The sequence below is a fragment of the Eulemur rufifrons genome, chromosome 15 (assembly GCF_041146395.1).
Source record: "Eulemur rufifrons isolate Redbay chromosome 15, OSU_ERuf_1, whole genome shotgun sequence".
Taxonomy (NCBI): domain Eukaryota; kingdom Metazoa; phylum Chordata; class Mammalia; order Primates; family Lemuridae; genus Eulemur; species Eulemur rufifrons.
In genome coordinates, this window is record NC_090997.1 from 91,586,918 (window position 1) to 91,610,004 (window position 23,087).

A 23,087-nucleotide genomic window follows, 5' to 3' on the forward strand; every position below is an offset into this window, starting at 1 on the left:
CTACATTATTTATCTATATCTTATCATCATACATCTCAGTTGCAAGGAATGAATTGGTATAATTATTTTCCTAGACGTGGAATCCTCCAAAACAGGCTGAGAAACCTGGGTCAAAGCTCAAAGGAATGATTATTTTTTTCCTAATTTAGGAAAGACTCTGCTCTTCATTACTAATTTCAAATACCTCTTCATAGGTGTTTTGTTTTTATTTACATTACAGAATATATTCTCTCAGCTTCAAATACTTTCTGGGCTCTGACTTTTGTTAATTGGACTATGAAGGTGCAAACAAGACCAGAATAGCTTTACACTAGGCACAGTGACTGTGATGATTAATTTTATATATCAATGTGGCTAGGCCACACTACCCAGATATTTGGTCCAACATTATTCTAGATGTTTCTGTGAAGATATTTTTTTAGATGAGATTAACATTTAAATCAGTGGACTTTGAGTAAAGCAGATTATCCTCCATAATGTGCGGGGGCCTCATCCAATCAGCTGAAGGCCTTAATAGAAATGGACTGACCTCGGAAGAGAGAGTTCTGCCAGCAACCTGTCTTCGGACTCCAACTGCAACACCAACTCTTCCCTGGGTCTCTGGCCTATTGGCCCACCCTGCAGATTTGGGACTCCATAATCACGTGAGCCAATTCCTTAAAGTGTGTCTCTCTCTGCCTGTCTCTGTCTGTTTCTCTCTTTCTGTCTCTCTTTTTTTCTCGGAGAACCCTGACTAATACAGGGACCTTTTACCTTATTTGGTCCATGGAACCTGAATAGTTTCAAAAAGTGATGCCAGGTGGACCTCTTCATTTTATCGATTTGCTTTAATAATCTGTTACAACATATTACAATTATATTACAATTACAATTATGTAATTACAATATATTAAACACGAAGGGAAGTAGTTTGTTTAAAGGTAGTGGAGGTTTGTTGCCATAGCAAAATACCACAGACTGGATAATTTATAAATAATGGAAATTTACTTTTCACAGTCTGGAAGCTGAGAAGTCTAAGATCACAGTGCCAGAAGATCCCGTGTCTGATGAGGGCTGCTGTCTGCTCCAAGAAGTCGCCCCTTGCTGCAAACTCCTGTGGAGGAAGGGGCAAAAGGGGGATGAGCACGTAGTGTCCTCATATAGCAGGCAAGATGGAAAGGCAAAAAGGCTCTAGAGTACTCCCTGCAACTTCTTTTATAAGAGCACTTATCCATTTATGAGGGCAGAGCCCTCATGGTCTAATCACTGCCCAAAGGCCCCACTTCTTCATACCGTCACCTTGGGGTTTTAAGTTCCAATATATGAATTTTGGAGGAATACATACATTAAAACCATAGCATCCAGGAATAATTTTTAATTTACATATTCCAAAAATTTGGCATCTCTGCTATGGAGCAGGCAATTGTATGTATACTGACTTTTTTTTTTTTTTTTAATTTTAACACTTGTTTATCCATTGCATGCTTTTCCCCTGACTGCAATTCAAGCTATGATTTTGGTTTGAAAAGTTCTCAAGGTTTGGGTTGTGACTATTAGCATTCCAGCTGCAATTTAGGCAACAGAAGGGATCCACTGACGGAGCCATTGTTCTATCAGGAACTTGTTTGCCAGGATTCTTGCCTACATACTTGCGTTCCAGGTGCCCATCTACTCCTGAAGGTGCAGAATGAAGGGAAAGCTGGTCCTGTGCAATCGGTATGATGTTGGGCAGCTACTATTCTAAGCTTGACTGAGACAACACAGATGCTTTTAACTTCTCCACCCCTTGTCACAGGAGGTGGCAAAACTGGTAGGAGCAGAACCAGGCAAAGGCAACGTTTGATTTTCTCTCCCCTTTTCCCTACCCTGCTTATCACTCTTTCAATGAACTTTGTGTTCCGAAACATGTGAATTCCTTCCCCAGGGGCTGATGTCCACCCAGATCCTCTGCTTGGTGCAAGCCTTTCCCGCGATTTCCAGCCAGGCCTGTGTTCCCCATGCACCATGTGCAGTTGTCCATTGTAGAGAGTGTAGGGGAAGGGACAGGCAGGTTAAGTAGAAAATCCAGACAATGGAACAAGACAATGGAGCAGCAATTACTTAACATAAAGTTTTCAGACTTCTGATTAATGGCAGTTCCACTAATCATTTCTTATCATGGAGCTTTTGTGTATGTCGCTGTTTATAGCCATGTCTACATACCACAGCAGTACCTGTAGAAATGCAGGTTACTTGTAGGATGACCAGATATTTCATCACCCACACTGGGACTCTTTTGGGAATAAAAAGGAGCACTATTAGTAGTTACCCCAAGCAAGCCAGCATGTGCAGTAAGTGCCTAGTTATTAGGCATTTACTTCTGTTTTCACCACTGTTGGCCAAATTTCCCTTAATATCATAAGCAGCTCTGTGAGTAGGAGGGTATTATGCTTCTTTTATATATAAGCACCCAACTGCCTTTTGTTAGAATAAAAAAATGTAATTATCAAAGCCTACATATGCATAATACCCTCCAGAGGAAGCAGTGGTGTGCACAGACCAGGGTTCTGATCCAGAAGCCAGTCTTCAATTGGAAAAGATCAGGTAGAGGGAAATAACACTTCAAAAGGATTAGGCCTATCCAGCTGGGAGGGTGGTGGGAAAGCCCACCTTACAGGACTCCAGGCAGCTCAGCTCTCCAACCTCCCACTCTGGGAACCTCACCTGTGTGGGGAGAGCCCACAGCATAGCCCAATTAATCAAAAGATGGTACCAAATTGTCTTAAAAATAAAATTCCCATCAATTCCATAAGAAGTAGATGCCATATCACACTTCTGGAAGGAAGGGGGTTGGAGAGGATGCCACTGAATCAACTCACGATGAGAGAGATTCAGCCTCAAAGACACTGTGAAGTTCCGCCTGGACCAGTGCAGAAAGAAGGGAGACTGTTTCCTTTTTTAGTCTTTGCTCTTTCACAGCCACGATGGCTGGGCGATTGTTTAACTTGTAAAATGCCTTTTATACAATCTGCTTGGGAAGGCATTTTGTTTAGGGTCTGATACTGTGCCAGCGTTCAGAATTCCTTTCCTTTGTTTTTCTTTATTTCTTTTTTTTTTTTTTTAGGTCTAACATGAAATGCTGGCTGTTCCCTGTCTTCACAATCTCTTCTCCCTCCTCCTGTGGCCCCTGCATGCTTGTTCCCTGCCTCGACTCCCAAAGTCAGCCACAGAAACGGCAGATTACGAGTAAACAGCTCCTTATTGGACAGTAGTAGAATAAAGGGGCTTCTTCCCCTTAAATTGTATATAGAGATAAATTTGTCAGTATTTTTTTAAAAGTACCTGATGTGAAGAAAGTTTTGGATGATACCAAGGATTTTCAGCAATAAATTTGAGAGTTTTTGGTGATCTATCTAGCACAAGTTTCAGAAACAGAGATCTGCCTTTTAATTTACTTAGTTCCCTAAATGTCAGTCTGTTTCTTATTGGACTTGTTTTCTTTGCCAGCTGTGTCAGCCAATTAACTTCCATTAAGATATATCCTCTACCCATTCTACTAAGTGAAGTATCCCAAGAATGGAAAAATAAGCACCACATGTACTCACCATCAAATTGTTTTCACAGATCAACATCTAAGTGCACATATAGGAAATAACATTTATCTGGAGTCAGACAGATGTGGGGGGGAGGGGTTGGGTGTATACATACATAGTGAGTGCGATGTGCACTGTCTAGGGGATGGACAATCTTTTTCCTTCTGGTAGCTCTGAGTCGGGGGGGGGGGGTGTGGGTGGGCCAAGGGCAATATACGTAACTTAAACATTTGTACCCCCATAATATACTGAAATTAAAAAAAAAAAAGATATATCCTGAGCAAAGTTTTTTTGTTCACTGCAGAGAACATGTTAACTCATATTCATTTGAATTTAAAATAGCTAAGTCCATTTAAAAATGTGTTTTAATACTTATGGTTACTGGGAAAACATTTTGTGATTTTAAACAATCTTTTTTGTTGCTAAAAGGGAGAGACAATCTTTTTCCTTTTAGCAGCATCTTAACATAGTCTTCAAACGTGTGAAAAGTACTGAGAAAAATTATTTTCTAAAGATGCTTATATATTTTGGCTATCAATAAAGAAAGGTTTTCTGTATTTGATTTTCCTGTGTAGAAGACATCTACAATTTGCTTATTTGTCTGTTTATTCATTTACTTATTTTACTGGCTCTACACTTTTTCCTTCTGGAGAACCAGCCCATTTTCTACTCCTGGGTCAACCAAGTTCAGGATGGCGAGTGTACGTAAATCAGGTTAGTCAAGAGTCCGTTACTCCTTTGCACCTAGAGATCAAAGACAGGCAGGTAGCTCAAAGCAGGTTGTTGATTGTAATTCTAATTGCAGGGGAGAGTGGTGCTTGCTTTCACTGGAACCCACAACCATAAGGGTAATAATGAAGCCTCTAGTGTCCAGGCGCCATCTTTGCCAGGACGTGGGAAGCCAAAGAATGGAGAACACGCAAAGGCAAGCACCACAGACAGAGAAAAGAGCCCGATGATGTGGCGTGGTCTCCTCAACCCATTCATACCTGACCCATGGCAGACTGTGCAGTTAGTTAAGATTCCCTCCTTTTTGTTTGTTTGCTTAAGGTGATTTAAGATAGATTTCTAGCCTAATGTTGAGAAAGGTCTAATATTGCCCATTAATCTTTGAAATGTAGCATAAACAAAGGCAGATTTGTTCTAAGACAGAATATGATTTATATTTATTTTTACATCCCCAACCCCAAATCTTTTTTAGATTTACCAGTTTGCTGATAGTATAACTGTGATATATTTGAACTATGCTATGGAGTACAGATCACTATAAGAAATCTTAGCTGAATATCTAGATTTGTTTTCTAGATTTTTTTTCACTCATTATTTTCAATAGTGTTATATGTTTTCTAACTCAAGGGTGCCTAGAAAGAATTGAAAAGACATAAAACCACAGATTTGACCTCATCAAAATCAGGAATCTTGTTACTAACACATACTGACTTTCAATGTCTCAAATGTTGTTTCCTCTGGCTGAAGCGAGGATCCTTGCCCAAATAAATGCAAAGACCCAGAGTTCAAGTGTCAATTTTATATTACTTAAAAGCCTCTTCTGTCTGGATTTAGCTTAGCATGTGGTGACCTGGTGACCAGTCACTCATATGGAGAGGATAGCCAGGTCACCACCTTACTCAACTGCTGAATTAATACAAATTTGCTCCTAACCTTGCCAAGTTGTTGGTGACTATTCATTTCACACTCCAAGGAACATGTGGTTTGTCATTCTTACTTAGTTAACTTACCCATGAAGTTTGTCATTAATAACTTGAATTCTCTGGATCTAATACCATTAAAAATAGAAGCAAGAATCCCAGGATCCTAATTCTGTCAAATGAGTCACTTTTTATTTCTGCCAACGACCCCCTAGGGAAGCAGTCTAAGGTTTAAATCCTATAAGAGCCATGTGGGTGGATTTCCTCCTAATGGGTGGTACAGAAGGGCATGGAAATCTGTGGCTTAGGAATAATTTGTGAGTTGCAGAATGAAAGGCAAGAGAACACCTGCTATCAATATTCTTCCCCCAACCACTCAACAACACTTTATTTTTTTCCCAAGCCAAACTGTATCCAGCTTTATTAAAGACAATTTTCATAAACAATCATGGTATTTCAAGCAGGCCATGGGCATATAATCATTAAGTATAAAACAACTTTCAAACTCCTTTCTTCAATGGTTTACCAAAATTAGAAAGCCACTATAAAACCCAACGAAGTCTTCACTTGATGCTCTGAACAGGGAAAGTTTAGAGTGAAGGTTGAAATTTCACTTTTAGCATGTTGTTTAACAACTTTTCAAGAGCCAATCCTGACTTTCGGGAAATGAAATGAAAATGATAGAATTTATCTGAAGATCCACAATCTAGAAATAGAACCCCTGGTCTTTTTGAGGGATGCCATCTTGGTGACGTCATTGGAAAGTCCAGATTACTGGATATACTGGTAACCGCTTCTTGGAAGTCAGATCCCAGCAGGTGTCTGGGTTTAAGGGAGTTAAGTCTCTGCTGAAGGGAGAGAGAGAGAGAAGAGAGCATAAAAACAGATTTTAGTTTTTCCCTACCATAGGCATTTGTGCCAAGGCGGCTATGCATGTCAACGTCAGGGAATCCCTCCTCCTGAGAGCCAAGAGGCAGTCGCTCAAAACCAGATGGGAAAGATGTTTTCCCCACGTCAATTCAGCATCAGAGACATTCTGTTAGGAGCATATGACCCTCCCCCCCAAAACAGCAATGAAGTGTTCTGTGTGCTAACAACATAGCTTTAAAAAAAAAAAGGTAAAACAAAATCCTGCATTTTTATAAAACTTGATTAAAAAAATAGTGTTTCAAACTGTACAGTCACCAGAAGCACACAGTTATCAAGAATGTACACACTTCACTGGGCATCTCCAGTGCCTTCAGCTTTCTGTGCCTGGTCTGTTCTGGCATCTCCATGTTCTGCAGGGCTACTTCCCTCCTTGCCAGCGTCAGCTTTTCCCATTCTCCTTTTGGATAACCTCCTCTCACTTCTTTGCAGAGGCCTTTTTAGGCTAAGGCTCTGGCTTTGGAAGAGCAAGGTTAGCAGACAACCTTGCAGATCTTCTCTGTGGTTCATCCTTGGCCTTGCCTTTCTTTCCTTCAGCATCCCCTTCAGCCTTTCTCTTGGGTGTGGCTTCGAGCTTTTCATTTCCCTTTTATAAAAATGACAATATGCCCTTTCTAAGTATGTTTGTTGTGAAGATAAAATGAAGACTCAGTATATATGTGTAAGTGTTTGAAAATTAAGGCTCCACAGACATGCCTTTCCACCACGATCTGTCCCCGCTTGCCTCTCTAATCTTTCCTTTCATCATTATCTGCTCCCATTCTCCCAAACTCTATACTTAATCCTAAATGCTATCTGATCTGCCTTGCCTCAGGAACTTTTTGCAATACTGTCCCCTCTGATCCAGTGTTCTCCTCTCTCCCCTGATCCCCGTCAGAATCTGGCCAGTCTCACTCAGTGTTCAGGCTCTCATTCATACCCTGCTTTCTTCATCTCCTCAAACTGGGTTTAGACTTTTCTTCTGTTATGGCACTTCACATATTATGTTAATTGTCAGTTTTCTTACTTGCTCCCTTCTGTAGTATGGCTTTGCCTATGTCATCAGACCCGGCATTAGGAGGATACCTCCAGCAGTTTTCAAGTTGGATTATTATAGGCCTAAAATTTGTCTGAAATGAATATGACATGAAAAGTTTACACTTGGTTTCTTCATAAATAATATTCTACATTCTCAATATTCCATATCCTCAATCCTTTCTTGTGTTATGATCTATCTGAACACAGGTTTAACTTGAAAATAAGGAGTGTGATTGAGTTGATGCTGTATCAACAAGGATAATAATATGACTTCCAGATTAGAAAGAGAACCCTATTTTATATGATCTTGGAAATGAAAAAGGTCTACCTTATGTGTTTAAAACAGTGGCTTAGAAGATAAAAGTTCTGTTTAGTCAAATAGACTATATTTGTGTAGGAAAGTGTGTGGTAGGGAAGAACTAAGAACCATTTTAGTAAAAACTTCTGTTGTAATCCACAGGTCTTTAATGACCCCTGTGGTGAAGGCCCTTCACCTGGTGTGATAACAGGCAGATTAAAGATTAAGAAGGGCCCTAAGAATCCCATTTTTTTTCCCCATAGACTCCAAGATTTAATTACATTTCCAGTTGACTTTTTGGTTGCAGTTGACTGTTAATTTTCTCTATATCAAACTTCTGTGAGAAGATGGAAGGGAAAAACTGGTTCGTTTTTCTTTGTGCTCTAACTTTATACCTTGGACATATTTATTGTCAAGCCCAGCTCTTCTTATACAAGGGATGCAGCCTTGCTGATTCAGAAATGGACCTTGGACATCTCAAGGCCTGCCTCTCACAATGCATGTGGGGAGATAGGCCCAGATAGGTCAAGGACTCCTCCAAGAGGGCAGAGGCAGCTTTGGCACCCAGATGTCCTGGGGCCTTTCCCCCGCCCATCACCCTGCCTTTTGGTCTTTTAACACTTGATCTGGTCGGGTTGTGGAACATCATGTCCTCCAAGTTTGTTTTTGAATTACTGGTGTCTAACATGCCATAAATAGGGCTTTATAACTTGACAATATTTATTTACAGTCTCTCAGGAGTGATAAAGATTAAGTGGGGCCGGGCGCGGTGGCTCACGCCTGTAATCCTAGCACTCTGGGAGGCCGAGGCAGGTGGATCGCTCAAGGTCAGGAGTTCGAGACCAGCCTGAGCAAGAGCGAGACCCCCGTCTCTACTAAAAATAGAAAGAAATTATATGGACAACTAAAATATATATAGAAAAAAATTAGCCGGGCATGGTGGCGCGTGCCTGTAGTCCCAGCTACTCGGGAGGCTGAGGCAGTAGGATCGCTTGAGCCCAGGAGTTTGAGGTTGCTGTGAGCTAGGCTGACGCCATGGCACTCACTCTAGCCCAGGCAACAAAGTGAGACTCTGTCTCAAAAAAAAAAAAAAAAAAAAAAAAGATTAAGTGGGACTGATATTTGTTCTTTCAGGAGAGACTTAACTTTTTAAAACAAACTAAGTAATTTGTGAACAATATGGGTAACTTTTTCATTTTTTTCCATTAAATGCTAAGAAATAGCTTTAAAGCAATGAAGTCATTGTTGATGTGTCGAAGTCAATGTTGATGGTGGCTTAAAAACATTCTCTAAAGATACTTTTGAAAGAGAGGTTTTAATAAGTTTATACCAGTTTTAGTATGTGAAGAAAATCTCATTTAGCTTTATAAATTTTGTAATGTACTACCACCAGGATAGTTTTTTCCCCTTTCAAATTTGTGTTTGGTCTATGGAAAGCATATATTCTGAGAAACAGAATTGTAGATATTTGAGGGACAATAGAAAAATTATACACATTTCTATGGATTTCTATTTGTGTGTTTTCCTGTTGGAAAAATAAATTGTCCTAATCTGTTCTCACTGGCATAGAAAAACTAGATAATCCCACTTTGCCAGTTGTAGTGACCAATTGTGATCTGTCACTTCTTTTACTTTACAGTGATGGTAGCGATAGGGAGCAGCTGTAGATACTGATGAAGCTTTGCTCGCTTACCTGCCACTCATCTCCTGCTGTGCAGCCTGGTTCCTAACAGGCTATGCAATGGTACTGGTCTAGCTTGGGGACCATAGCCATAAAGAAACCCCATACCTATTAGTAGTCACTCCAGCTCCTCCCATAGCCCTAGGCAACCACAAATATGCTTTCTTTCTCTAACGATCTGCCTATTCTTGCCAGGCCTGGTATTATACTCAGGTAATCAAGCCCAGCTACTTGGGAGGCTAAGGCCAGAGGATTGCTTAAGCTCAGGAGTTCAAATCCAGCTTGGGCAACATACCGAGAGCCTGCCTCTAAAAATAAAATAAAACAAAGATTGGCTTATTCTAGACATTTCATATAAATAGAAGCATACATTATTTTATGACTGATTTCTTTCACTTAACATAATGTTTTCAAGGTTCATCCACGTTGTACCATGTATCAGTACTTCATTTTTTTGTACAAATAATATTCCATTGAAAGTATAAATCACATTTGTTCATCCATTTATCATTTGATGGATGTTTGAGGTGTTTCCACTTTTGTCTATAATAAATAATGCTGCTATGAACATTCGTGTACAAATTTTTATGTGGACATATGTTTTCATTTCTCTCAGGTATTGTTATGGGCTAAATTGTAGTCCCCAAAATTCATATGTTGAAGGCCTAAACTCTAACATCTCAGAATGTGATCTTATTTAGAGATAAGGTCTTTAAAGAGGCGATGAAGTTAAAATGAGGCTGCTAGCATCAGGACCTAATCCCATATGGTGTTCTCATAAAAGAGACACTAGGGACGTGTGTGCACAGAAAGACCCTGTGAGGACACAGAGAGAACGCATCCCCCCGCAAGACAAGTAGAGAGACCTCAGAAGAAACCAGACCTGCTAGCACTTTGATCTTCAACTGCTACCCTCCAAAACTGTGAGAAATAAATTTCTGATGTTTAAGCCACTCAATCTGCGGTATTTTGTTATGGCGGCCCTAACAGACTCACACAGGTGTATGCCTAGGAGTGGAACTGCCTAGTCACATGGTAACGACTTGTGGAACTGCCAGACTGTTCACATATTAATACAAACTTTGTGTGGATATATGTTTTCTTTTCTCTTAAGTACATAGGAGTGGCATGGTTGACAGGCATGCATTTAACTTTTTAGGAAACGGACAAAAGGTTCCCAAAGTTGTTGTACCACTTTACATTCCCACTAGCAATGTATGAGGGTTCGAATTCTCCATATTCTTACCAAAACTTGTTACTATTTTTTGATTATAGCCATTCTAGCAGGTGTGAAGTGGTATCGCATTTTTTTTTAAAATAGACTTTATTTTCTAGAGCAGTTTTAGGTTCACAGCAAAACTGAGCAGAACGTGGAGTCCCATATGCCCTCTGGCCCCCCAACCCCACACATAACTGCCTCCACTGTCAACACCCCCCACCACACTCACACATTTGTTACAATCAATGAATCTATATTGACACATCATTACCCAAAGTCCAGAGTTTACATTGGGATTCACTGCTGGTTGCTGGTGTACATTCTATGGGTTTTGACCAATGCATAACGACATGTATCCACCACTGTAGTCGCACACAGAATAGTTTCACTGACCTAAAAATCCTCTGTGCTCTGCCTGTTCCTTCCTCCCTCCCCTTCAGCTTTCCACATTTCAGTTTTGATATGCACTTCCCAGGTGACTAATGTTGATCATCTTTTCATGTCCTTATTGGTTACTCGTATATCTTCTTTGGACGAATGTCTATTCAAATCTTCTCCACATTTTTAAATTATTTGTCTTTTTATCATTGAGTATCAATACTTTTTAAGGTTGAATTTGCCCACTACCAAAGAAGAAAACCCATGATTTTTGTCTAGTACGAGAGAAACACTGTAATACTTTATTATTGTGGAGGATGGCTTCCTCAACTAATTCACGGTCCCTTTCTATCTGGGATTTACTGTTAATGGAACTGCTCTGTGGTTTCAAAGCAGAGCCACTATTTTTCTTGGCAGGCAAATTCATAACAGTCAAAAGAAATAACCAGCTTTAGGCAATATTAAGTAAAACTGGGAGATAAAAGCTAATCGGTTTATATAATAATTACTCATATCAAAATCAAAGAATAAGAATCAAATAGCACTTCTTACTGTTCATGGAAAAGATTTATATAAATTTGGTACTGTTAGAACCTCTTGTAAGCTTAAATATGAACACATATTTAATAATTGAACAGAGTTACAGAAACATTCAATGATTTTTCAGTGTTTATTTCCTGGATCCCTTTGGTGGACAGGATTTGTGCAAGTTAGTTAGTAACCCACATGACTCTGCTCTGTTGGGAATCATGTTTATCAGTCATTCCAACCAGTTAAATTCAACAACTACCTACTGAGCACCCAGTAAATGGAAGGTACTGCTTTTTCTACTGAAAAAAATAGTTGCTCTATGTTTACTAATTTTTTTTTTTTTTTGAGACAGAGTCTCACTCTGTTGCCCTGGCTAGAGTGCCATGGCGTCAGCCTAGCTCAGCAACCTCAAAATCCTGGGCTTAAGCAATCCTTCTGTCTCAGCCTCCCGAGTAGCTGGGACTACAGGCATGTGCCACCATGCCCGGCTAATTTTTTTCTACATATATTTTTAGCTGTCCAAATCATTTCTTTCTATTTTTAGTAGAGACAGGGTCTTGCTCTTGCTCAGGCTGGTCTCGAACTCCTGAGCTCAAACGATCTGCCCGCCTCGGCCTCCCAGAGTGCTAGGAGTAATTACAGTCATGAGCCACTGCGCCCAGCCTGTTTACTAATTTTTTAAAAAAGAAAATAGTAGTCCCTTCCCCCTATGTTTTTGTATTTACTATTTATTTGGCTGAAGAGATTCTGAAACTTAATACCATGTATTTTGGAAGAAAGAAAAGACAAACATAAAAGGAAAATACCATAGTTATTTAACTATAGGACTTAAAAGTGCCTCTTGAAGTTTACCTGCACTTAAAAAAAAAAAACTTTGCCTTTTCTTAAAATTTTTCAGAAAGGATTTCACTATCTCCTTTGATAATTCCTTATGCATTCTAAAATAGGCTCCTCTGCCTCTGTATTCAGTAGGAAAGGTGATGAGCTTCTCCCTATCGTCTTGATATATGGTGACATTCTTCACCAAACCCCTTTACCTGATTGCGTAGTCGGGAAAAAATAAACCTGAAAGTACCGGAAGGCACAAGACTGAGTATTAACATTTGTTGGCAATATTAATTTTATTAGTATTTAAAGTTTCTGAAAATAGAATATTTATTGCTGACTTTTCCCCTCATGTTACTAGGTTTATCTCCAAAAACACAATAGAAAGTTTATGAAGGAATACATGATCTATTATTAAGCATAAATTAGGTGCTCCAAAGACTTCTTGACCTAAAAAAACTTAAGACATGGAATAAAATTACTTAATATAACTTATGTTTACATTTCCCCTGCAAAACTCTTGACCCATGATTGCAAATTGTAAGATTAAAAATACAAAACATTTCAAGACGTATACACATATAGGGCAAAGCCTGGTAGGCAATGTGGTAATCAAATAGAAAATATTTCTTCCGGTTAAAAAATAAAATAATGTGAGGTTATGAAGAAACTGCATGATTTCCTACCTGATTTTGAAAGTACATTTAAGAGTCCTAAGATTGCTTTGAGTGATGAAAGCATAACTGGAATGAATATGCTCTCACATTCATTACAGCAACAATTACTTATCTTCCAGTGATCTCCAAACTTTTTTAATTACATACCTCATCAGTAAAAGATCTGTGAGAGTGTATATCCAATACATATTTATTTAAAATTTAAATAAACTTATTATATATTTCAATTTCAAAGCATATATAAATTATAGGTAGAGTAAGAATGAAAAAATGTAAAATATTGTGGTTTTGTTTACTGAAGGGACAAAAATCTTTGCTGTCATTAAAACTTTTAATTTTTTTAAATGTTTAAACAAAAACAAGGCTATTGAATATACTTCATTAATTTTTTTGGTTCAGCACTTTGTCAAATGGCAAATGAAGATTTGATTCTAAGTTCTGTTTCAATTTATTTCAAAATTCCCGTTTATGAGTTGTCACAGTGGAAAGATATACCTATTAGAAACATATGAATGTAGTTCTGTTAATAATGGGTGTAAATCTATATTTCAGATCTTCTTGATAATCCAGAATTGTAGTTGGCTGACATCTCAACACATCTGATCAGTCTTGTTTTTTCCTAGTTATGTGGCTAACAGAACTCACTAGTAGTGTCAGCTGTGATATTTTCTTGTTTCCTGGTAGTTGCATTATTACCATTACCTTTGATACATAAATTCTTTGTAGGAAGAATCTCTTCATGTCACTTGTTCATTTTAAGGAAGTGAGTTTAAAGCTAGATAGTATAACCTGCAATGTAAACTCTTGTAATCAGGCACATGGGAACAATATATTGGGAGTAAATAAATAGGAGCACCATTGTCCACCTTTCCGTATTGAGCAGCTCCCACCTCTACTTATAGGTGACACGTGACTGTCTGATAAGTGGATGGGAATAAGGGCATTCTTGTAGATCTGCAGATTTAATAAGGGAAAGCTTAATTCCTCTTTCATGAATACTCTCCCACTGTCTTAGTTTGTGTTCCTATACGGGAAATACGTGTGGCTGGGTAATTTATAAAGAAAAGAGGTTTCTTTATTTGGCTCATGGTTCTGCAGACTGTACAAGCATGGCGCCAGTATCAGCTTCTGGTGAGGGACTCAGGAAGCTTCTACTTATGGGGGAGGGCGAAGGGGAAGGAAGAGAGAGAGAGAGAGAGGGGAGGGAAGAGGGAAGTGTCAGGCTCTTTTTAACAAGCAATTCTCACAGGAACTAACAGAGACAGAACTCACTTATCATTGCTAGAACAGCACTAAGCCATTCATGAGGGAGGGATCAGCCCACGTGACCCAGACACCTCCCACCAGGCCCCACCTCCAACACTGGGATCAAATTTAAACATGAGATTTGGAGGGACAAATATCCAGACTATATTACCCACCCAATATAATTTCCAGTATTTTCTTTCCATGCTTTAATGATTTCCTTGTCTATTCCTAGGTACACACCACACTGGAGGCCACTAATGGACACCAGTCATACTCATTTCAAGCTATCTCATTTTTTTGCACAACCTTTATTCTTTACATGTTTAGATCATGTCTAAACATTTTTGGATATATTTTCTTAGAAACATTATTAATAAATGTTATTTAAAAGTGGCAGAATAAACAGTATCACCATTTGCTAAGTAAAAATTCTGCATTTGGGTACCTTGTCTTGTGCATTTGAACATTTTCCCCAAGGGTGGTGTTCAATCAGGATTCAACCAGAGAAACCAAACCAGTAGCAGCAATATATTAAGGGATTTATTGCAAGGAATTGGCTTACACAATTGTGGGGACTGGCTAGGCAAGTCCAAAATCCAGAGGGCCAGCCACCGGGGAGGGCAGAGAAAGAAACCAAAGCTGGTGTTCACAGGTAGAATTTCTTCTGGGAAGTTGTACGTCTGTCCTTAAACCCCTTCAACTGACTGATTAAATCAAGCCCACTGAGGTTATCTAGGATTATCTTCCTTACTCAAAATAGGCTGATTATGGACTTTAATCACATCTATAAAATACTTTCTCAACAACACAGAGATTAGTGTTTGATTGAATGACTGGGATTACAGCCTTGCCAAGTTGATGCATAAAACTGACCACCACAGGTGGCAATTATCTCTGTGGTCATAGAGCAGTCACACAACATTACTGTTTATTTTACATTCACATGGAAATAAAGTTTGGTTTAAAAAGGTGCTATATGCAACCTCAATCATTTAATTTTTTTTCAAACAAAGCATGAGGTCCAAAATTAAATGGAACTCCTTATACAAAGTCCACTGAACTTGCCTATACTGCTGCTGCTTTGCAGGGAGATGTTTCTACAATAAGGCCTTTGATTATGATCAATAAAAATGTGCGCATAGCACTTAGCTACAAGCTGGGCTAGAAAATTTATGCCAATTCCTTGCCTTGGTCTTGATGAAGATGATGCAGGCTCTCACAGTGGTTCTCAAACTTTTGGGGCTCAGGAATCCTTTATATGCCCCCAAATTATTGAGGACTCTAAAGAGCCTTTGTGTATATGAGTTATATTCACAACTATTTACCATACTAGAATTAAAATTGAGCTGAAAATATTAACTCATTAAAAAATAAATCTATTGTATGTTAACATATTTTCAAATGAGAAATAACTGTTTTCCAAAATAAAGAAAAAAGTGAAAAGAATGTTATTTTTTTAGAATTGTGCAAATCTCTTTAATGTTCCTTAATTGAAGGCAACTAGATTCTCATATACCTGCTTCATTAATAAATGTAGTGACTATGTTGTTTTCACTGACATATATGAAGAAAATCCTAGGGAATTTCAGACTCTCTGGAGCCTTGGGGAGCCCCAAGGCCCACATTCAGAAACTGCTGGTCCACAGCAATGGGTCCTTTTCAGGCCTTGAATTCCTCTGAGAATCTGACAAACAATAATGCATTCTTTCTAAGGAGCTGCTGGAATGTACACAATTTTGTCAGTTTACCCTTTGAAGAGCCCCTGTGGACCCTCCCTCTACCCCTAAGTCCATTTACTCCTGGTTAGGATGCTTGGACAGTGGTCTGACAAGTGTTCTTTTTATGTAATGGTGAATAAACTGCTTTTTCCAATACCTAGACATAGAGTTTCAAAACCAGAGAGGAAATAATATTGAAAGCAAGGAAGGAATAATGTTAGAAAGGAAGGAAAACAAGAGAGAATTAAAAGGTGGTTTACTAGCTGGGTATGGTGGCACGTGCCTGTAGTCCCAGAAACACGGGAGGCTGAGGTGGGAGGATCACTTGGGCCCAGGAGTTTGAGGTTGCAGTGAGCTATGATCACACCACTGCACTCAAGCCTGGGTGACAGAGCGAGACCCGGTCCCTAACTTAAAAAAAAAAAAAAGGCGGTTTACTCAGTAAAGATCTTTATCAGAATTCTTGAAAGGACAAAACCATTTAAGAAGGAAACTTGCTAATCTTCTTTTGCTAAATGAAGATTATGAATAAAAATAATCTCTTAAATCACTGTATAAACTAGATGACTGCTTGAGTGTTCATCAACAACTTAAGAAGACAGAAGCGCTGTGTCTAGTATTTATTTGTACCATATCACGCTGGTAGCCAACCTCTTGGGAGGGCGAACCTGTGTGCAGGGTAGAATGGTCACCTGCAGAATATAAGCAATAACCTGATTATAATTAGGGATTAGAGAAGTGAGAGGTATTGAAGAAGTTTTAGGTAAACAGAACATGCTGCACTGTTGCTTTCACAGTTTAATAGCTGCATCATTTATAAACATTCTGATAAAGACCAGAAACTAAAATCCATTCCTGTTTAAAACATAGATTTGCATTTACCAAAGAAGCCATGATTCTGTGACAGTCAAAGGAAAAATACATTCAGTATTATCAACAGGCAATGATGCACTTATCTTAGTCAATGGAAATTCTTACAAAGGGTCTGGGAAAATAACTGACTGTAGCACTCATTTGATGATGGGAATCTGGGAGAACACAAGGTGCCTTATGGCTTTGGCTGCAGATATAGGGACATGACCTGGTAAACGTAAACTAAATGGTCTTGACAGAAAATGACCACAGGTGATTTTAGTAGGTATACTCTAAATACGTAATTAATAAAGTTAGGAGAAACCACATTTCTAAGGAAATTTGGGCACAAATGTTTGATTCTTAGGGGACTGGAAGCGTCACTGATCATAACTGTACTGGCATATATATCACAGGTCTGGAAAGATCCCAGATTGAAAATGGGTCCTTGGACAAAGGTTTGGTAATTATTTGTAAAATATTAGTTACATGTTAAATTGTCACGTTAAGATTTGTATTTGTTGTTAACGGGATATGAAAGGGATCAATTCCTAAAACTAAATGCATGGCTCATTCTGCTGAGGTCACAAATAGAGAAGTTGAAGCTGCAATAAACATAGTACAGCTATCTGGGTTTGAAGCAAAAGGCTGTGGAATTAGGTATATGTAGTTTATATTGTATATAAATAAATCTTTCCAGTTCTAGTCAGCACATCTGGAGTCATTTAACAGAGAATGATTCTCCAGATTCAAACACATTTAATTTCTAAGGATTAGAGCTATTCTACGAATTGGGACTATCTCATTTTTTTCACTACTTCATTAGTATAGCACTCATTTAAGAAAACTACTTATGAGTACAGTGACATTTCAGAGAATATAAAATGATGGAGGAATAACACTTAAAAATCCCTTGTTTGCAGCCAAGATGTGGGAGATTAGATTTGCATTTGTTTTGAACAACTGGAAGAACTGTCACAATTGTTTTGAAGAAATAACAAATGCATTTAAAATATGGAATTTTGTAGTATTAGCAATTTTGACATCTTTTGTTGAGACAAAAACATCTTGTATGTTTGTTCCATGGTTTAGAAATTAAATAATCCCACAATTTCAATTTCCACTAAAATATTTAATTGATATCTTACAGAAATAAATAAGAGCAGTTTTTCTCTAATACAGATAAGTATATTTATATATATATATATGTCCTTTTTATTTTTACAAAATTGAAGCATATCAAATTGTTTTCTCTAAAGCACAACTCAGAAGGTAATACTAGGAAACAAACTGAAAGAAATACTGAAATAGTCATTATTAAATTATAAGCATGGGCCTTCGGAACCTTAGCATGACATGTGACTTGTAGAAGAACATGAGATTTGGAGTCAGGGAAACTGGGCTCCACTGTTTACTTGCTATATGCCATAGGCAAGTTTCTCAATATTTCTGAACCTCAGTTCTCTACCTTTAAAACAGGAATGATATTAATTATATCAACTTCACAGGACTGTTAGGCAAATTAAATACGTAAATGTACAGGAAAGCTCTTTATAATATGCAAAGAGCTACAAAAATATTAATAGTTCCATTGAATTTCATATAAAAGAATCAATGCATATCTCTCTTCAACTGAAGAATAAGCACCAAAAAATGTGTGTTCTCTTCAGCTGAATTATATCACCCGAAAAACCTAGAGTAAGAAGATGCACCTTAACTAAGCACCAAAGCCTGTTGGACAAATGTGATTCATGGGATATTTCTATTAGTTTTCTGGGCAGCTAAGTAGGAGCTAATGAATGAGTCCTGAGGGTCAGTTAAAACTCTGAAGGCTCAAGGAAAAGAAAACAAAACAAGAACATTTGTATTACATCAAATGGCTAGGATACAACAAGCTACTCCTTATTTTCAGCGATTTCAAAGTCCATTGATTCTTCACAGAAGAAGAAACACTCAGTTATCACTTGCAACTATCTGCTTATATGAACACAGCATTCTCTTGTTCAAAAGATCAAATGCTAGTCCTTAAGGGAAGAATTGGATTAAATAACAAACTTCAAATTTAGGTATTTGTGGCTAAAAAGTCTAGTTACACAAGAACACAGGAAAGAAAGAGAATCCAAAACATCAGTATAATGATTAAAAAAAAACCTTGCCATATTTTCCATGTTATAATAAGACTTAAAATCATAAAAATTGCCATATTTACAGATACATCAACCTTAAAAATGTATAAAAACTTAACAATAAGAAAAATTAAGAGTAGAGAAAGCAGATAATTTTAAGGTAAACATTAGTACATTTAAAAATTCTATTTGGAGTTAACTGCTTACACTGACACTACTTAATACATAATAGAAATATGAAAAGTTTTCAGTGTTTTGATTTTAAGTAGCAAGATACAGAAAAAAGAAACAATTATCTAACATTATTTTTAGGAGTTGTATTACTATTAAATTAGTATGCATGGAGTCTAAACCTACTCAAATAACTAAGAGTTAATATAATTCACCACCTACTTAAAATACTACTAACAAGATATTGGTGAATCATGTGCTATAGACACTGACGGCCCTTCCAAAAATGAGACCTATGTTGGCTGAATATGTCAGGTCATATAAAACTAGACTAGTTCACTTTCTTTTTTACTCCAACTCTTTTTACAACTTATCTTTTCAAAAGGAAAGTACCCATTACTTCTCTTAATTCTCTTGCCTCATCAGATATAGATATTCTTTGGAACAAAAATAAATGTTTTATTAGGAGTGTAAAATTAAAATCTTTATAGATCTTCTGAAAACAGTATACTGAAGATGATTCAATAAGCACTAGGCCACTGTATAACCAAAAAAAGAAACAAACTCATTCAACTAGTAACAGTGTTTACTGACATCTACTAGAGTTTTAAACTTCTAACTTTGCTTTACAGCTATGAAAGTTTATTAATACATTGAAGTCTGTGGATTGAGTCAAGTGTAATTCATTCAAGCTCTTCAGTTTCTTTGGTAAACAGGTCTGCCAGATCAGCCACGGTCAAGACGGAGGCCTCTGAATGCTTCACTGATGAGTTCGTGTGACTGCAGGGTTTTCCAAGCGAGCACAGTCAGAGAGAAACCCCCCAAAATCAGTGAATCAGTGATTATATTTGTAATAAAATAAAACTAAACACATATTTGTTCTTAAGTTTTTGTAATTGGGCCATAAGAAAATCACAGAAGAAAACAGGCAATGAAATTATAAAATCTTATCAAAATTAGTGAAGACTTTTATATATTATTTTCAGGTCTTGTCATAAAATTTTTTTTCTGTGCAATTAGTAAAAGAATAAAGCCCCTGACAATTGCTACTAAGGCTCTTACCTTACAATGTACCTTCTTACCATCTAATTTTTTTTTTGGACAGGGTCTTGCTTTGACACCTGGGCTAGAGTGCAGTGGCATGATCATAGCTCACTGCAACCTCAAACTCCTAGGCTCCTCCTGCCTCAGTCTACCGAATAGCTAGGACTACAGGCATGCACCTCCACGCCTGGCTTATTTTTAATTTTTTTTAGAGATGGGGTCTCGCTATGTTGCCCAGACTGATCTTGATGAATTCCTGTCCTCAAGCCACCCGCCCGCCTTAGTCTCTCAAAGTGCTAGGATTACAAGCATGAGCCACCATGCCTGGCCTAAAGTTAATTTGTTTCAAGAGAATTTCAATGGCCCTTTTAATTGCTATTTTATTAAAGCAGCTTAAATTAAAAATCACTGAAGTCTGTTACACATGGAAACAAGAATAAAAAGCCTTCATTTTTTAGGTAAAAAGCTCTTGGGGTAGCCTCTTTCCTTCCCATAAGCCACCAGTAGAAGGAAATTTCTGGTTTCTAATTGCTTTTTTGCTATGCAAAGTACCTCTGTGGAAACAATCCCTTCTAAGGTAATAATCTCTTTCTTGGTTATCTTCCAATCCTACCTATCTCCCAAGGATGCAGAAAGGCATTGGTTTGTTTTCAAAATGACCTTAAAGAAAAATTATGGCATAAACATTCGAAAGTTTTATGATTCCAAAGGTCAAGTTTTTAAAATTAAGACTGTTTTGGCCTCTCTGCCTTTGGAATTGACACCACAATTACCAGCCAAGTTTTAAAGTCCAGATATTCCTATCTGCACATGACTGGTAAGTGTGATGTATAAAGCAGCAATACAAGTTTAGTTTACATATATCAGGCTAAGGCTTATAAGTCAGGCATACAGATTTATTTCATTTAAAAAGTGATCCAATGTGGCAAAGAAATGTAACGTAGTCTAAATATTTTTACACATTATAACCTATTAATAAATTAATTCAAATATAGAACGTCTAGAGCATTACTGGGAAACACTGAATAGGCAAAATGTTTATATATTTTGTTGCCATCTAAGTGAAGAAGTTCCAAACATGTACACAAACTTAAATAAACAGGAAAACTTTACATGTCCTGAGTTGCTTAAAAAGGAAAAAAAAAAAAAAAAAAAAAGGAAAACTTCCCCCATCTAGTGGTAGCAAATTGTTACCTACCTTTTCTCAGCAGTTTTCAGCATTGCCTGCATTCTTTCTTCTATTGTTGCTTTAATTAAGAATCTGTGTACAATAGTAGGTCTAGAAGGCACACAATAATTTTAAGCTTAAAAACATCTTAAAACTAATTGGTACAAACTGACTTCACATATTATACTCTCTATGCATTAGTCAGTTGGTGCCCACTTGTGGCAGGTACTAATCAAGGTGCTGGGGGAGATTCTGCAGCAAATAAAACAAACCATTTAATCTTCACGAACTAACATTCTAATGCAGGAAGACAGAAAACAAACAGAGAAAGAAATAAGATAATTTCAGGTACAGACAATGCCATAAGGAGGCTGACATAGGAGTTGAAACAGAGTGATGGGAATGAGGCCAGCGGGAGGAGGTGCAGGAAGAATACCAAAAGGAAGAAGCAGCACATGTGTGCATAGTCCCTGGGAAGAGAACACACTTGGAATAAGCTTACAATGTTCAAGGGGTCAAAAGAAGGCTAGCATGGTAGAAGCATACTGTAAACGAGAGAGAGAGAGAGGTGGAAATGAGGTTGGAGATCATGGAGAGGCCAGATCACATAGTGTCTTTCTTGCAGGACATGACCAAGAATCTGGATTTCATTGTGGTTATAATGGGAAACTCTCAGGGAGTTTTATGCATGATTTGACTTATACTTGATTATTCTTTAGAAATCTCTTTGGTTGCTGTGTAGAGGATATACTGTCTGATGGCATGAGTGGTGCCACACCATACAGAGAAGCCAGAGAAGCCAGGTTCTGTAGTCATCCAGGTGAGAGAAGTGAATTGTACTACAGTCGTATCAGTGGAGACTGTAAGTAGTTAAGTAGATCTGGAATATCTCTTGACAGTAGAGCTGACAAGACTTAAATGATGATTTGGATGTGAGATGTGCAAAGAGAAGTATGGAAAAGCCCTAGACATCTGATCTGAGCAACTATAGGCAACAGTGCCACGCTGTAAACTGGGGAAGGCTTGGGGCAGGGGAGTGCAATAGGAACACAGTTTTGTTTTGTCCATGTAAACCTATTAGACACCCATTAGACAGGTATCTAAGGGAGGCAACAGAGTCCAGAGATATGTGTACAAAGACAAAACTGGATATGAACCTGGATAAGTGCACGTCTGGGCCAGGGGGTAAACATTTGAGAGTCATCCATGTGCGAATTGTACTTGAAGCCCTGATATCAGATGAACTCACCTAGGGAGTGTAGATAGATGGAGAAAAACAACCCTCAGACCACTGTCAAGAAGCAGGTCATTAATAATGTTATAAGCCTCATTTCAGTGATATGGTGGGGAGGAAAAAAAAGAATCAGAAAGGATGAGAGCGAACGGGAGATAAGCAGGTGGAGGTGGAATGTAGGGAAGTGTTTGTTTTTTATTTTTAAACATGGATAATATTAAAACACATCTATGTGGTGATATAGTACAGGTTGAGCATCTGAAATCCAAAAACCCAAAATCTAAAATGCTCCAAACTCTGAAATTTTGAGTGCCAACATGATGTCACATTTGGAAAATTCCATACCTGACCTCATGTGACGGGTTGCAGTCAAAACTTTGTTTCATCCACAAAATTATTAAAAATATTTAATAAAGTTACCTTCAGTTATATGTATAAGATATATATGAAACATAAATGAATTTCATGTTTAGACTTGGGTCTCATCCCCAAGATATCTCATTATGTATTATAAATATTCTAAAATCTGTAAAAAAGCCAAAATCTGACTTGGGACTTCTGGTCCCAAGCATTTCAGTTAAGGGATACTCAACCTGTACAAAAGGAAAGTCACTGAGAGCATGAGAAGGGATGGGATCCGGGGCAAATGGAATGGCTTTTGAAAGAAAAGGGACACTTCTGCTGCTGTAATAAAAGGGAAGGAATATACAGTACCTTCCTGCCCATCACTACAGATGACATAGCTGCGTTCCTACCTAAAACAATCCCTCTGC

At 37.9% G+C, this 23,087-nt stretch overlaps 1 protein-coding gene and 1 pseudogene across 3 annotated transcripts in view; both read right to left on the reverse strand.

Moving 5' to 3' along the window:
- Window positions 1–6,418: 6,418 nt before the first annotated feature.
- On the reverse strand, window positions 6,419–11,147 carry LOC138396001 (non-histone chromosomal protein HMG-17-like; annotated as a pseudogene).
- A 6,535-nt stretch (window positions 11,148–17,682) lies between these two features.
- The window catches only part of SHPRH (SNF2 histone linker PHD RING helicase), a 91,272-nt gene continuing 85,867 nt past the window's right edge, over window positions 17,683–23,087 (reverse strand). For 2 of the 3 annotated variants that reach the window (XM_069487683.1, XM_069487682.1), the window contains exons 29-30: window positions 21,111–21,191; window positions 17,683–19,648 (exon numbers count right to left, since the gene is read on the reverse strand). In XM_069487683.1, coding sequence (XP_069343784.1) covers window positions 19,552–19,648; window positions 21,111–21,191 — 178 coding nt within the window. In that variant the 3' untranslated portion in view covers window positions 17,683–19,551. The remainder of the gene's footprint in view (window positions 19,649–21,110; window positions 21,192–23,087) is intronic. The other variant, XM_069487684.1, reaches the window with a different exon arrangement.